General features: G+C 31.9%; 1 protein-coding gene across 1 annotated transcript; it reads right to left on the reverse strand.

Annotated features, from left to right (window-relative positions):
* Positions 1–652: 652 nt before the first annotated feature.
* LOC148313036 (uncharacterized) lies at positions 653–13,759 on the reverse strand. The gene is made up of 4 exons (XM_088270204.1): positions 13,689–13,759; positions 5,364–5,497; positions 1,390–2,196; positions 653–1,272 (listed from the first exon to the last, which is right to left on the reverse strand). The coding sequence occupies exons 1-4, from the start codon at positions 13,757–13,759 to the stop codon at positions 653–655; spliced, it is 1,632 nt and encodes a 543-aa protein (XP_088126330.1).
* Positions 13,760–14,415: the final 656 nt, after the last annotated feature.

Consider the following 14,415-nt stretch of genomic DNA (forward strand, 5'->3'; position numbering starts at 1 on the left):
ACATACAATTCAAAAACAAATTGTTCAAAAATATTTCCTTAATAATAAGAATAAATATTTTTTATTCGTATAGACAAGCATTGAAGTAATATATTTAATATATTACCAAAGCATATAAATAAAATGAAAAACGAAAACGAAATAAAGCCTTAATACATAAATAAATACAATATTATTATCTTTTGAAATTGTATTCAAAAGATAACAAGAAAAATAAGCCTTTTTTATATCATTACACTATTTTTTTGTAAGTGAATATTTACAACCCATGTTCAAAGATTATTTTGAAAATAGAGGGTTGATTTCAATTACTCGAAACAAAAAAAGTTAAATGAATATATTTTTATTATTTTACGTAAAATAAAAATAACTTTAAAAAAATGAAGCCATCTTGTAAAAAAATTGCAAAATAACAAATGCGATTTAAAACTTCGTTTAAAAAACTACTAGATTTTTACCAAATGATTTTCCCCGAAACTCTTTTTTGGGTGAGTTTTTTTTTAGAGAATTTTACAATTAATATATAATATTCTTCTCTTTTACAAAAATGAAAAGTAATTCGAAAGAAAAGTTCTTGAATATGAATAAATTAAATTATAACATGAAGGTGGTATCAAATTTGTTAAAATTAACATAATATTGCATATTTTGTTTACTTCTTTACGGGAGGAAGGTAGGACCTTTCGGGTCCGCTACCGGTTAAAGGAGCCCCATATTGAGAGCTGAGTCCTCCGTTCTGTCCATTTGAACCCCCATTTCGACCATTGAATCCATTTATCTGACCAGGAGCTCCATATTGAGAACTTAGGCCATTTCCATTTCCATTTCCGTTCTGGGGAGGCAGGTAAGAACGACCAGATAGAGTTGGTCCGTTACCCAAGCCATTTTTGTAAGCGGAAAGATCATTTCCAAAGCCGTTTCCATTACCACCGGGTGGTAAGTATGACTTAGCAAGACCGTTACCGTTTCCATTGCTGTAAGCATTACCGTTAAGAGCAGCAAAGGCAGAAGGACCTCCGAAAGCGCCGTTGCCGTTTCCGTTGTATCCCTTTCCATTTCCGTTACCATTTCCATGGAAACCATTTCCGTTGCCGTGACCATTTCCACTACCGTGACCGTTTCCGTTGCCATGACCATTTCCGTTACCGTGACTGTTTCCGTTACCATGACCATTTCCGTTACCGTGACCGTTTCCATTGCCATGACCGTTTCCATTTCCCTTTCCATTTCCGTTAGAATAACCATTTCCATTGGAATATCCATTGCCATTGCCTTTTCCTACGAGAGCGGCAAAATCAGCACCAGTGTTGCCAATTCCATTGAAACCTCCTGGTCCAGATGATGAGAAACCACTGATTTGAGCTGGAGCACCATATTGAGAGCTGAGACCGTTACCGTTGAACTTTCCATTTCCGTTTATTTTGCCATTTCCGTTTCCATGGTAACCGTTTCCATTACCATTACCATTTCCATTGTAACCGTTGCCGTTTCCATTTGCATGGTGACCATTGCCGTTGCCATTACCGTTTCCATGGTGACCATTTCCATTTCCGTTGTGACCATTGCTATTTCCGTTTCCATGGTGACCGTTGCCGTTTCCATTGTGACCATTGCCATTACCGTTTCCATTTTTGTATCCATTTCCATTGCCATTTCTCAAGGGTGCTCCATAGGCTGCGTCAGGGCTCAGCGCCTGTTGTTCATAGTTGTATCCTCCTTCTTGGGCCAATCGAGCGTCTGCTTCTTCCATAGCCCTGACGACCTGTTCATTGACTGCGTAGAGGGACTCAGCACGGCTGCAGTCAACATTGTACCACCAATCGCAGACCAGGTACTCCTGATTGAAAATGCTTCCAATAGGGCAGAGAAAAGCATCGGACTTTCCTCCTCTCTGACAGATGTAGAAAGCTTGGCACTGAGCTTCGGGATCGGCGTAGTACCCTGGGAACTGCTGGTTGTCGCAGCTGAAGGAGGTTTGAGGTACCTCGGAGTACGCGGGGTAGTCGCGACCAGCCTCCCCGGGAATCTCTCCACCGTTGGAGCCATCCTCTTCATTGTCGCTGTAACCCTGTCCGGATGCGGACCCATCATACCCCAACTGGTTACTAGGATTATCCCTGGGATAACCATTCTGCGCCCCTACGAGGGTGAGGGCGCACAGGCAAACCACGCTCCACTTGAACATGATGATCTTACCTGGAAAAGATATATATTGCACATTATAAAAAAGATTTTTTATACATCCTGTATTATTAAAATCAAAATTTGCAAATAAAGTACGTAGTTTAATGTTAATGCAAATTTCCATAGAGTTAGTACAGAATAAGAGTTAAATACAATTAAAACTTGTGAAAATTTGGATTATGTTTTGCACTTCAGTCAACTAATAGTATATACAATAAAAATTTAATAAAAAATTTATAGTTTTATAAAAATATTTATATTAGTGATAAAAAAACAATGTGTTTAAAAAAAATTAGAAAATATAGTCTTCTAATGTTCTCACAACTAGTCGTGTTGACTTAAGTTTAATAAAATCGAAAGTGATTTTTTACAATTGTTTTATTTTCATGTGTAAATCATCGTATTCACCCAAATAGTTTAAATAAAATTAAAAACTAATTTGTTAAATAAAAAAAAAAGCTGTATTCCTTAGGATACTTATTTAAAATGCTTTGAAAATAAAGTAAAATTTCTTTACACCATATTGTTTAAACTTTTGTATAAAATGTATTATTTTTATCACATATCAATAAAAAAATATATTTATAACACCATTTTTCTAAAAAACACCAAAATAAATTGAGTCTAAGATCCACTTCACAATATAATACACATTTCTTTTGTATGCAAAAAAAACTTACAATTTGATATTTGTTAAAAAAAAAACTAGGGATCACTTGGGAGACTGCTGTATCGCACTTGCTAACTCCGCAAGAGCAAAAGATGATCTCGATGCTGGGTCCCAGATCTGACAATCTTTTTATACTAATCTTAAGTTTAATTCGTGACCATACGAGGTGCCTAAAGCCCCCGCCCGAATCTAAAAAGCCTAAAATCGTGAAAACTTTCCGTTGCAGAAACAATAATGACGCCAAAATGTGGATCAAACGAGCGATGTGTGTGAATATTGCACAATACCTGGTAGCCTCTAAATTCAAAGGATCGGTCTTGCAGCATTCATAAGGTGCGTTATGAAAAAGACACGACCGACTTGCCCGCGACTAGGTAATTTATTATAGTATCTACCATGGTCAATATTTAAGGGTTGTTTTAAGATTCTTTATTGAACGTGATAATTCTTGAGATGAGCATTATCGATAAAATTAAGAAAGGTGTGTTGAGATGGTTTGGACATGTGAAACAAATGTGTGAGGAAAGAACAGTCGGAAAAGGGTGCAGAGGCAGATCGAGAAAAACTTGGCATGATCAGGTATGCCAAATACTTCGATCAGGTTAGGAGTCGAAATAATAGGTGGGTATGTATGAGAACATGAATATGTGTAAAGTGATCACTTAAACCAGCCTATGACGGTCGTCAGCCCCGTAAATGCCCAGACTTCCATATTCTTCTTCATCTTTGATGACATTTCAAAAAATAATATGAGAATATGCATGAACGTGGAAGAGGCGATGAATGTTTGCAAAGACAGAGTGGTGTGGCGTTCAATTCTCTCTGCCTACCTCTGCGGGGAGTGAGTTAAAAGTATTTAATTTACTTTATATGTAAAAATAACTTGTAAGTGGTCACACACGTATTTGTAAACGACGATTTGGATGGAACCAAAATGATTTGATTTTTTTTTCGTTTGTTATTTGGTATTGTTTATTATAAAATCAGTTCATATTCCCTCACACATAAATTTAATTTTTCCTGGGTCAAATCTATGAAATATATCATTATTTTACGGGTAGATACAATTTTTTTTTTTAATATTTTTGAATAATTTCATTCGTGAATCTCGATGGTTTGTCGTATTAATATTTTTTTGACTAACAGTAAATTCAAAATTAGTCTATAAGTAAATTATTTTAATGTTAAGGTCACGTAAAATGAACGTCAGGGTCAAAGTCATGCTGAGTCGAAGAGAGAACAGTCAATAAGATGGTTCATGTATGACACGAATCAAAAATGACATATTTTTCAGTTTTCAGTTTTTCGGAAGCTATAGCATTTGGTTTTATCTAGAAGTAAATACTTATCACCGTTTTTTTCTATTTTAAAACTCCGGTCTGTCTCTATACTTTTGACAGATGTTAAGGGTTAGTGTCACGGTCTTTGAATCAAATTTTTAACCCCTATTATATTCAACGCTTTGGCTTACCAAAAAATATTATTGGGTTGAAATATTTGTGTACATTGATCGTAAGAATATAAATATTTATTTCTAACCGTTTAACAGCTGAGAAGCAATATATTAACTCTTGTATATTTGAAAAATATCGATGTAACGACGTTTATCGGCGTCGACATATCGACAAAAATAAAGATGCATTTTTAATATTGTAAAAAGCTTTTTTATCCCCCTTTAAAGCACATACTTCAAAATGAACCTTTATTACAAACAATTTTAGCATATTTTAAAGAAAACATTTCAGCAGGTAAATGATTACTTGTATTTTATATAAATACATTTATGAGTTCCTGTGATTGAAATAAAAAATGTAAAAACTTTTTAATTTGATAAACAAGAGTTTTATGACGTTGGTTATTCGAGTAAAATTAATAATTTGGCAAAAAGTTTGTTGAATAACACGTTGATTTAAATGAAAAACACTTGTTTTCTTAGGTTATAATTGTAAACAAGACTAATTTCGAGAATCACCGATGTTCTCATCATCAGGCGAAAATTCAAACACTGTATTTTCATATGTTAACGAGAGCATCTATAGTTCTCGAAACTAGTCGTGTTTACATTAACAAATTGAAATAGTGGTAATTTTACACGTATTTTTTATAATATTTGAATCATCCATTAATTTTGTCAAAATTGGCTTAAAAAAGATTATTACCCTTATCATTAATCAATATTGTCAAAACGATATCATTAAAATATTACTGAAATGAACTCTGAATGAACCATATCACAATATTAATATCAGTAATTATTCAGACGTATTTTTATCCGAATGAAACGTTGAGTCATAATTCTACAAACTCCGCAACCAATTTATGAATGAAAGTGTAATCACCCATCACCATTCTGACGCTATCATTATTAATGATGGTGGTGATATTTGCTTTTCACAATCCAACTTGTTTCGTATATCTCTTCTTCACATTTTTTCTGATCTCATTTAGATGGTTTAATTAACTTGGCCATGTACTAAGTATGCCTCCTGAAAGCCGGCGTCAAGCTTGCCTCTTTTACAAGGCATCAGGTTTGTACTGCCCATGACGACCACTGCTGACAATCCGTCGGCATTTCTCGACTGAACTTCGGAACATGAACCCGACTCGGGAGGATGCAAAGGAGCTGGTAGCCGACAGAAGAGTCTGGAGGTAGTTATGGACTCATAGGAAGAGAATATAGATATATGTACTTATATAAGAAATCCCCTTTTTCAATCGCACCTTCGAACGACAAGCATATATAGTTAGTTTTAAATTTAGCATAACTAATTTATAATATGTTTATCTTTTTCAGTAGTTTTTAAAACTGTACTTTTTATGTTTTTTTTCTTAAACCAATCCTGCGCTCCAGATTTGTAGAGAGGATCAAGACAAAAGTAGCAATATGTAGGATACTCAAAGTTGCATACTTGTAGTCGTACAATATGTTGTTAGACACTTTTTCACAAGTATTTTATGTATATGCTGTCAGTAGTATAAAGTATAAAGCCTTTTTTTAAACATATAAATTGGCAAAAAGACAGCAAGAAATATAAGCCGATGGTTATGCCTGTAGGAATGAGCTACCGCAATGTTGAACAATATCTCATTGGGTATTGATCTGTACCATGTGTCTGAAGGGAAGCGGGATTCTTCTACACCTTTAGCAATAGTTCTTGCATATATTTTAATATATACGATTAAAAAAATACATAGTTTGCAATGTATACATTAATTGAAATAAATAGATTGAAATTGAAAATTGAATTGAAATATGTTTCTGTGTTTCATAAACTAAAAATACTATTTTATTTAAATTATTATTCAAGCGGAAAAAATATGTAAATTTATATCGATTTATAACGATGATAGATAATAAGGAGTTAAGTAAATTTTCATCAAACTAATAAAACGTTGAAAAACGTAATAACATTTAACTCAATGCCATACCTTTTATAAGATGAAAATTTATTTAAATAATTGATGAACTAAAAAACTGATAACATTTAAATTAGATTATAGAACACAAGGTAACAAAATAATGCTGGCAAAATGTTATCATGATAATCATCTGGTAATCGAAAAATAAATTTCCGTGCGAATTTAAAATTAAGTAATTCGTGATAGCATTAAAAATTATTGAAAAAAAAACCCCTAGGAAACAAGGCACGAGTAAGTGCATCTTCAAATTATGCAAAATGTACTTTAAATAGTAAATGACGCCTAATACCGACATATAATTTTATTTTCTTTCTATAAGTGACTGAACTTGATATGAAACATTTATCGTTATCTATCTATTTATTTATCTCTTTATTTCTCAGTATTTCAATGTTTTAGAATTTGTACATAAACCCTGATGATGACAAGGTTCTTGTCGAAACCGGTTGGAAAAAGTATACCAATAATAAGTGGTTAAAACAAAGTTGTTTTATTTTATAAAATGAATAAAATCCTTATCAAGTGTGAAATATATTTTTATGGGGTGGATCCGTAATTTAAAAATAGTCCAAAATTAAAATGAAGGTGTACTAGAAATGCAAACATATTTAGTTCAGATTTTTTTAAATTGTTTTAATGTGCATTTTTGGCTATTTGGCTTGTAAATTTGTGGACCACTAGGTTTGAAATACAGATCAAAAATTCTCGATATAAGTGAAATCATATTTTTATAAACGTAAGATTTTAGTGTTTGATAGTATGGCATTTCAAGTTTAAAATGAATGAAAGCAAAATACAAATACCAAATAATGCCGGTAATAGGATACAATACCCTTTAAGCGGGTCAAGATCACTTTCTTCATCTCGGGCCGACCTCAGAACATTATATGTAGAACTGGAGTCAAAATGGAACATTATGAAACCGTTCATATGAAGTAACACTTCGTACCTCATCAAAGGCGTGATATCTATACTCCGAAACAAAATAATAATAATCATTACATGGTAATAAGTCTTTTAGACATGTATTGAATATGCGAAATACAATTACCCCTTTACTAAGCATCTCTGTGGGATATGAGTGACTTAAGAAAAGTCTAATAAAGAAGCTCGTTAAATTTGAACAACGTCATATTTTTAATAAATCGTGTGATAAAAAAGCATAAATTTCATCAATAATAATTCATAAATAGTATAAACTAGCTGTATTCGTCCACGCGTTGCGGTTTTTTTTGTTCTATTAAAACAGAAAATAAGGAATAGACCATTTTAAACGTTGTGTGGAAATTTCAGCGCAATCTGTGAAGAACTTTTAGGAGATTTAAAATTTTGTATAAATAAGCATAACATGAAGGAATTATGTAAATTTGGACACTTACAGGGCTACGATCTATCATCAGATGGCTCGGATGACCAGTTTATATACCATTCTGCTCATTATTGAACATCTTTATCTGCACGTTATCAATATTTCATAAATTTTTAAAACCAATGAGAAATAACATTACTTCATAGAATTTTTAAAAACTTAAATGTTTGTTTTTTTTCAAAGAACACGTGCATTGTGTATAAAGTGTCATATTTTGAAAATATTTTTATTTGTTTTTAACTTGTAATAGTAAGTTGAGAAAAAGAGTATTTTAATGTTTGCGACTATGTTTCTCAACAAAATTAATGTTATTATTTCAAATATTATTATTTCATTTATCAAACTGTTTCCCAGGGTATATTTCTTTAAAAAAAGTAATTGAAAAAAATATTGATTTATTTATACTTAATCTCAAAAAGATTGATTTATAAATATTCACGTAATTAAATAGAAATAAAATTTTCTTTGTTGTTTTCTGACAAATGCCGGGATATCTTTATCTAAAGGCAGGGCAACACATATGATAACTGCCCTCTTAATTCGTGTATCGTTCTTCACGCTCGATATACATACGTTCGTTGTAACACAAGTAACAGGTGTGAAGTTACTAACACCGTTACATATGGGTAAAGTTCACCTAATGATGGAATGTAAATGCACATTATGCCATATGTTTAAGCGTGCAGAAAATGTGAACTATAAATTATCTCAAAATTATTATGTGAATCAGCGGTTCTCAAATTGTACGCCGCGGAGCCTTGAGCCATAAGAAATCAAGATTTATGCTACGATTCTGTACCTGACAGCGATATCTGACATCTGACATGAAACAATTGGCCAACGAAAAATCTGCACTTACCTCCATAAAATAAAAAATGTCAGATTTTTCACTACGAAATTGACACCTTACAAATCAAATTGGACATTTTACAAACCAAATTGTACGCCTTAAAAATCAAAATGGACGTTTGACAAATCAAATTGGACGTTGTATTGTATTTTATATTTATATTTTTGAGAGCAAGAGCAGGGAGACGATTTTTGACTGATATCAAGTTTCAAAAGGCGTCCTATCTGGGGCATTTGCTGAAAGGAAAGAAGGACGAGCTATTGCACCTAATCACAAAAGGCAAAATAGTGGGTCGACGAGGTGTGGGCAGAAAATAGATCTGGCTCCGGAATATACGAGATTGGAAAGAGGGATCAGGACCGTCGAGGCACTATTTCGAGCTGCCCAGAACAAGGACAATTACTCTCAAGGGATAGTCGACGTCAGGAAAACCTGACATGACACAAACAAAATATTGTTTTTTATGAAAACTAAAAAAAAAATCATTTAAGTACTAAATAAACCATAAGTTGAAATACCTACCCACATATTTCATTATAAAGTCTGGCATATGCGTAGTTTTCAAGTACTTACTTTTTCAAGCACTGAAGTTTTCAGACAAGATTTTTAATACTACTTTGAATCATGAGTACCTACGACTTTGATCACATTTTAAAAAAAATAGAATTTTTTTTTATGCAATATATTTAACGTCCAATTGGTTTTAAAACATCCAATTTGTGTTATCAAAAGTTTAAATTTGTTAAAAGACTATTCCGATTTGTAAAGCGTCCAATTTGGTTTGTTAATCATCCAATTTTAAGAGAAAAACATATTTTATTATTATACAGAAGAATCAACACAGGGTTATTTTATGTATTGTTTTGTTATATTTTGTTTTAAAAATTAATGTAGAGGCCAGTAATTTTTAGTTTAAAAAAAAATTGGTTGATTTTTATTAAATGATAATAATTGAATAAAGTAAATAAAATCAGTAAAATATTTAGTTTTACAAAATGGTTCCGTCGCCAAAAAAGTTTGAGAGCAGCTGACATAAATGAATAATGGTATAAAGTCTGTAAAATGACTTCCAGAGTTATAATAGATTTATGCGAATTTTATAATTTATATATTTTTTTAATATAGTTTATTTTGATATATTTTCATAGCACATCGAACCTACGACGCGCATAATGGTCAACCAGTCTATTCACGGTGAAATGGCAAAACGTATTGATAACAAATCAACTGTCAACTGTCAAATCGACAGTTGACAGTTGATTTGAAAAACAACGTTGCCAGTTTAAAAACCAAATATCTAAAAAAACATCTTTTTAAGTACCTATTTAATTTAGTTGTTTAAATATGTATTTTATCAAAAACCGCATGTCGAGCGCAATGCTGATGTTACCTTCGCTTACTTAAAAACCAATAAATAATTATTTATATTACTAAAAAATGGAAAAGAAGAAGAAGATGTAGTTGTTTTAAATGTTTTTTTATGGTAGGAATTATAATTATTTTTATTCGCCGAATCGATGTTATTGACGAATCCATTCGTCATATCAGTTTTTTTTTCTAATGCACGGTAGAGAACATATGCGTGAAAAATCGTAGCCTGATCGTGAAAATCTATCAACACGTTTAGTACGCAATTTCTATAGATCTGTGTTTATTGGGATGAGTTTTTAATGTGGCATTTGAAGCTTCTTCAAAGCAATAAACACTACGAGTAATTTACTATAGTCATGACCCGATGAGCACTTTGCTACTGACTATAAATTATGTTTTCATTTGCTCGTTAGCAAAAAACCTTTCAACTTTTGAAATTTATGCGAATTCAACTAGTTTTAAACGCTATAATAGTTACATTTTGAGATCTCAATATAGTTGAAAAAGAATATGCTGCTTCAATTTAAATTTAGGTATTTACAGAGTTTACGAAATATTTTTTTTAAATTAAAATTAATAACTCGCAGAGCCTCTACTTTTAGAGGCTTGTCTGCATAAAGGATAGTTATAAAGTAAAAAGAAGAAGAGGAGATAATTTAGGAATGATAATACAATTTTTTATTAAAATTAATGTTTCTTTCGAATCAAACCCATTGAATTGACAATTCAATTCAATTCAATTCAAATTGTTTATTTAAAATTAACATACACACCACAAACTTAAAATTTAAAGCATTTACATTAAAATACATTTAAATCGAAAATAAGCAAAAATACCATTGTTGTCCATGTTCCCACCAATGAAACATTAAAAAAAAACAAATAAAAATGAAACAGCTCCTACTTCCTCTCCGACCGAAAGACACAACCTTAAAATTAAGAATTAGTTTCACATACGGTGTTTGAATATGATGCAGAATGCTTCGAAACACGTATCACAATATATATTTGAAGATATAGTGATATTATCAATAATTAAATTTAAATAATAAAAAAATCAAATATTTGCCACCCAACGACTTCTAAATCAGTCAATTTATGAAAATATCCATCTACAAGTAAAGTATATATTTCATCGTATTTATTTTCTCTCTCTATAGTCTCAATCCTGCGGATTGATCTGTAGCAACAGATGACATCTCTTTCGTCATTCTCGCCTATTTTCTTAAGTCCTCTTCAGCTCCTCATACGTCGAGCAGCCCATTTATTTTTTATCATTTTTAAAAATACCATCATACCTCTTTACAACATTTTGAGTGTGTCCAAATACTTGTTCACAAAATCTGGTTTATCTCCAATTACAGGAGTTATTTTCATATTATTTTTTTGACATCTCATCAAAGATCTTTGATGAGATGTCAAAAAATAATATGAAAATAAATCCTGTAATTGGGGATAATCCAGATTTTGTGAACAAGTATTTGGACACACTCAAAATGTTGTAAATAAATTATCTGGTCAAATTATAAGCTTAATAATAAAAATGAAAATGGTATTTTCTGGCGTTTCTCATGTGTGTGATTATAATCCAGGATTCGGATCTCACATACTAATATAAGAGTTTCTGCTTAGTAAAAAGCTTCTTTACATCTCACCAATAGATGTCTCTAGTGAAGTTCTAGTGATTCATGAACAAGGTTTCTAAATTGGTTCATATATATAGAACTTCCAAGAATTTGAGTAGTGTGGTTGTCAATAATGGGTAGAATTGGTGAATGTTACACGTGTGTAAAGTGATCACTTAAACCAGCCTATGACGGTCGTAAGCCCCGTAAATGCCCAGACTTCCATATTCTTCTTCATCTTTGATGAGATGTCAAAAAATAATACCATCATATCTTTTTAGTAAAAATTGTTCAGTATATAACGTTTCGATCGTTCCCACTATTCTTTCATTCATGACTCGAGATGATTTTTTTATTAATGAAGCGTGCTTAATTGTAAATATTGTAATCATTTCGTGATATTCTAGGGCCGTTAATTCTAAGAATGTGTAACTTCATGTTGAATAAATTAAATTAATTTGATGATTTTAATATCGATTGAATGTACTTTCAAGGACGTTAACGATTTTTATATGCTTTTAATAAATGTAACAATATTCCCATACGTTTTTTATGGCTTGTATTTTTTTTTAAATACGTACGTGCTTTTAATTCAATATATGTATCCTGTTGATGAGAAAGGTATTTTAATCCAATTGATATGTTTATTTTATACAATTTATATTTTTTTTATTCACTCACTTGTTTTCCGATCAATTTGAAAATAAAATACATTATTAAAATAAAATATACGGGAAAACAGAACGAGGACGGCTGAAATAGATTTTGCACGATCAGATCAATAATAACCTAAAATCTGGTGGTGTCAAAAGTCTGCGTAATCGAAGGGAATGTATGACTAGATGTATGGATGTGAAGGAGGCGAGGAGTCAGGACAGAAGAGTGTGGCGTTCCATTCTTTCTGTCTATCCCTGCGGGAAAACGGCGTGATGGTAATAGTAGTAGTAGTACTGCAACTCATATTGATATCTCAACAAATTTAAAAAAGGAACATGAAAGTCTGGGAATTTACAAGGCTTTCGACCTGTCATAAGCTGATTTAAGGGGCAGAATGATGAATGCTACACGTGTGTAAAATGATTATTTTACTAAACAGAATAATAAAAAATGATGAAAAAATATTACAATTTCATTCATTTTCTAGATATGTCTACTTTTAACAACTCTTAATTAGTTATGTTAATAACTAGTTACGCTATTTTTCTCCCAAAAAGAGACTTAGCTCTTGTGCTTGGAGAGGAACTTACACTCATTATTTATACTTATGAATGAATGATTTTTATCTGTGTATTTTTTGTTTTGCACGTGTGTGTGTATTTTTTTAATTAAATTTTACAAAATGCTTTTTTTTAATTTCTATGTATCCTTTTTGTATGTCTGTAGAAAGGTTATTGAAATATTTGGTTCCTAAATATTTACAAGTTGTGTTAAAATTGTTTGGTATTACATTTTGATATTGAAAAAAATCGTTTTGGAATCTCAAAGCACAATATGCTATGTTACTTATTTATTTTTTTACAAAAATGTTAATAAAATTAGTATATAACCACTGAACGAGATTTTTACGTCTACCGGTTTCGAGACGTACCCGTCTCTTCGTCAGGACAATCACTAACACAGCATGCAATATTACTACCCTTCACCACCAGTGTGTTAATGGTGCTATGGTGGTGAAGGGTAGTATTGATTGCATGCTGTGTTAGTGATTGTCCTGACGAAGAGACGGGTACGTCTCGAAATCGGTAGACGTAAAAATCTCGGTGAGTGGTTATATACTAATGTTATTAACATTTTTGTAAAAAAATTAATAAGTAAAAATGACAAACCACAAAGTAAATGCTTTAAATATTAATAACATTGAGAATATTATGTTATGTTGTTTATATACACACATATAATCAGCGTATAAATAAACAAGAATGTCATTATCATCATTACGTATAATATATTTAAGTATCCCACACTAAAAAACCGTTTTAAATCCGCCTTCAGCATAAATATACATTATTTGAATATGGTCTGATTAAGGAAGTGTCTTCAATTTCACGAAGAAAAAAAACAGCTCATTAGCTTTTAAAGTGATGTGTTTGTTGAAATAATTCCGGAAAAACACGCTTCAATCAAGCGCCTTTCAAAAGGGTACGAAACCATAAAAAAATCGAATTCAAGCGGTCATGACTGACAAGGTTATTTAGCTACTGAAGATTAGAAAGAAGCGTAATCACGAGTTTCCTGATTTCAGCCATCATTACATCCTTAACAGAGTGCATTGTGAATCCCGGCTGTTTAAAATAAAGTTAACTTTAACTGATAATCAGCAGATTGTAAACTCAAAGAATCAACTAATAGATCTAGTTTTAACATTTTTTTCGTTCATTCAAACCCTTATCCGCACTCTATGGTGTATAGGGCACTGCATCATATAAACGCAGTGTTATCTTGATCATTAACTCATGAAGGGAAGGTTCTCAGTCCTCCGCTTCAGGTACCAGTCCAGATTATATTTTGAACAAATATTACAGTGAAAAAATCACTAAAATTTATTTGACCCCCCCCCTGGGAATCGAACTAGGGACCTCCAGTATGGTAGCCGAGCGTGCTGACCATTACACTACCGAGGCGGAAACATTACCACAGACTTATACTTTTTTTTAATGGACCAGTTAACTATAACGCGAGGATTGAGACTATCATATTGTGAAGGCATTTAGTTATGATTTCATTAAACGAGCACAATTAAATTTTCGGCCTTAATCAGATCAATTATAATCAAGTCGTGTAGTTTTCTAGGACATGAGTGAATTTGATATGATTAAGGAGTAAGTGTGTGTGTTATGGAAAATTAGAACTGTTTGTGTGCGATTATGGCGTGACAGCTTGGGCGGTCATCTTCTTAAGGTTAATGCCGATATTTTCAAATCGTTAA

The sequence above is a fragment of the Brachycentrus maculatus genome, unplaced genomic scaffold (assembly GCF_059751285.1).
Source record: "Brachycentrus maculatus isolate JH-2025_06_01 unplaced genomic scaffold, ASM5975128v1 h1tg000026l, whole genome shotgun sequence".
Taxonomy (NCBI): domain Eukaryota; kingdom Metazoa; phylum Arthropoda; class Insecta; order Trichoptera; family Brachycentridae; genus Brachycentrus; species Brachycentrus maculatus.

Bases quoted from the DNA above. Each gene is read 5' to 3' on its own strand.
- LOC148313036 (XM_088270204.1), bottom strand. From the start codon at position 13,759: ATGCACTCTGTTAAGGATGTAATGATGGCTGAAATCAGGAAACTCGTG. The intron at 5,498-13,688 runs GTAGCTAAATAA...AACTACCTCCAG, and splicing joins ACGCTTCTTTCTAATCTTCA to ACTCTTCTGTCGGCTACCAG. The intron at 2,197-5,363 runs GCAAGCTTGACG...TATCTTTTCCAG, and splicing joins CCTGATGCCTTGTAAAAGAG to GTAAGATCATCATGTTCAAG.